Source organism: Saprolegnia parasitica (assembly GCF_000151545.1).
Source record: "Saprolegnia parasitica CBS 223.65 unplaced genomic scaffold supercont2.179, whole genome shotgun sequence".
Classification (NCBI taxonomy): domain Eukaryota; phylum Oomycota; class Saprolegniomycetes; order Saprolegniales; family Saprolegniaceae; genus Saprolegnia; species Saprolegnia parasitica.
The window spans coordinates 15,269-16,355 of record NW_012156573.1 but is presented as its reverse complement, the minus strand read 5'-3'; the positions used below and the strand labels follow the sequence as shown (position 1 = coordinate 16,355).

Below are 1,087 nucleotides of genomic sequence, written 5' to 3'. Positions count from 1 at the left end.
GGTCGTCGAGTACGCCCAGCGCGAGCCTGCGGCGATCCGCGGGCGCACGCAAACCGCCGTCTACACGAGCCGGTACATGGGCCAAATGCTCGCGCAATGCTCGATCGCGTTTCTTCTTAACGGACCCGCGTACGGTGGGTCGTTCACGTTTAGCGTGTCCCCGAATGTCATGTACGGCATCTGCCTCGTCCCGTGCGCGCTCATCGTGCCCAGCACGCTCCTCTTCCTCGTTGAAGTGCCCTCTACCAAGGTCTCGTTCACCGATTGGGTGGCCAATTTCTGGGGCCTCCTCCAGAAACGCGTCATGTGGCAGATCTGCGCGTTCAAGTTTCTCAACTCGGCCTTCTCGAGCTTTGCAGCCACGCCAAGTGCTCCGATTGCGCGGACGTGGGCGGGCGTCGAGCCAGTCAACGACGCGATCGCCGGCGTCCTCGGCTCGCTTCTCATGTCGGTTATCATGGCGGTGGTCGGCAAGTGGGGTCTCAGCTGGAACTGGCGCTACGTCATTGCGCTCAGCACGATCGGTATCATTCTCCTCGACGCCGTTGCCGTCTTTGCTACGGTCTGGGACGTCTTCCGCAACCAGTGGTTTTACAACGGCGTCGTCCTCGCCGAGAAGATCCCGGATGGCATCCGCTTCATGGTCGCATCCTACTGCGCAGTCGAGATCGCCGACGTCGGTAACGAAGGCGCCACGTACGGCCTCGTGACGACGGTCGGCAACCTAGCGACGCCGTTCGCATCGGTGTTCTACAAGCTCGCCGACTCGGTGTTTGCTGTGACGCAGACCGACATTGCCCGCGACGACGACGTGGTCAAGTGGCAAGTGACCTACTGCTTCCTCCTCTCGTATGCGGTCAAGTTGGCCGCGCTCGTCTGGCTCTTCCTCCTCCCGCCGCAGAAAAACGCCCTCCAGCGCATGAAGAAGACGGGCGGCTCGAGTCGAATCGCGGGCGGGATCGTCGTCGGCGTGTTTTGCTTTGCGCTCGCCTTTTCGGTGACGACCAACTTTATGTCGATTTACCCAGCGACCAAGTGCTACCGCATCGCCGGCGGCCAGGGCACCGTTAATGGCTCGTGTCTTTAA

The 1,087-nt window shown here is 61.5% G+C and overlaps 1 protein-coding gene across 1 annotated transcript in view; it reads left to right on the top strand.

The window, feature by feature from the left end:
* The window catches only part of SPRG_21600 (hypothetical protein), a gene marked incomplete at both ends in the record, with an annotated part of 1,627 nt that extends 540 nt beyond the window's left edge, over positions 1-1,087 (top strand). Inside the window, one exon of the mRNA XM_012354737.1 lies at positions 11-1,087. Within this exon, the coding sequence (XP_012210127.1) occupies positions 11-1,087 (1,077 nt within the window). The remainder of the gene's footprint in view (positions 1-10) is intronic.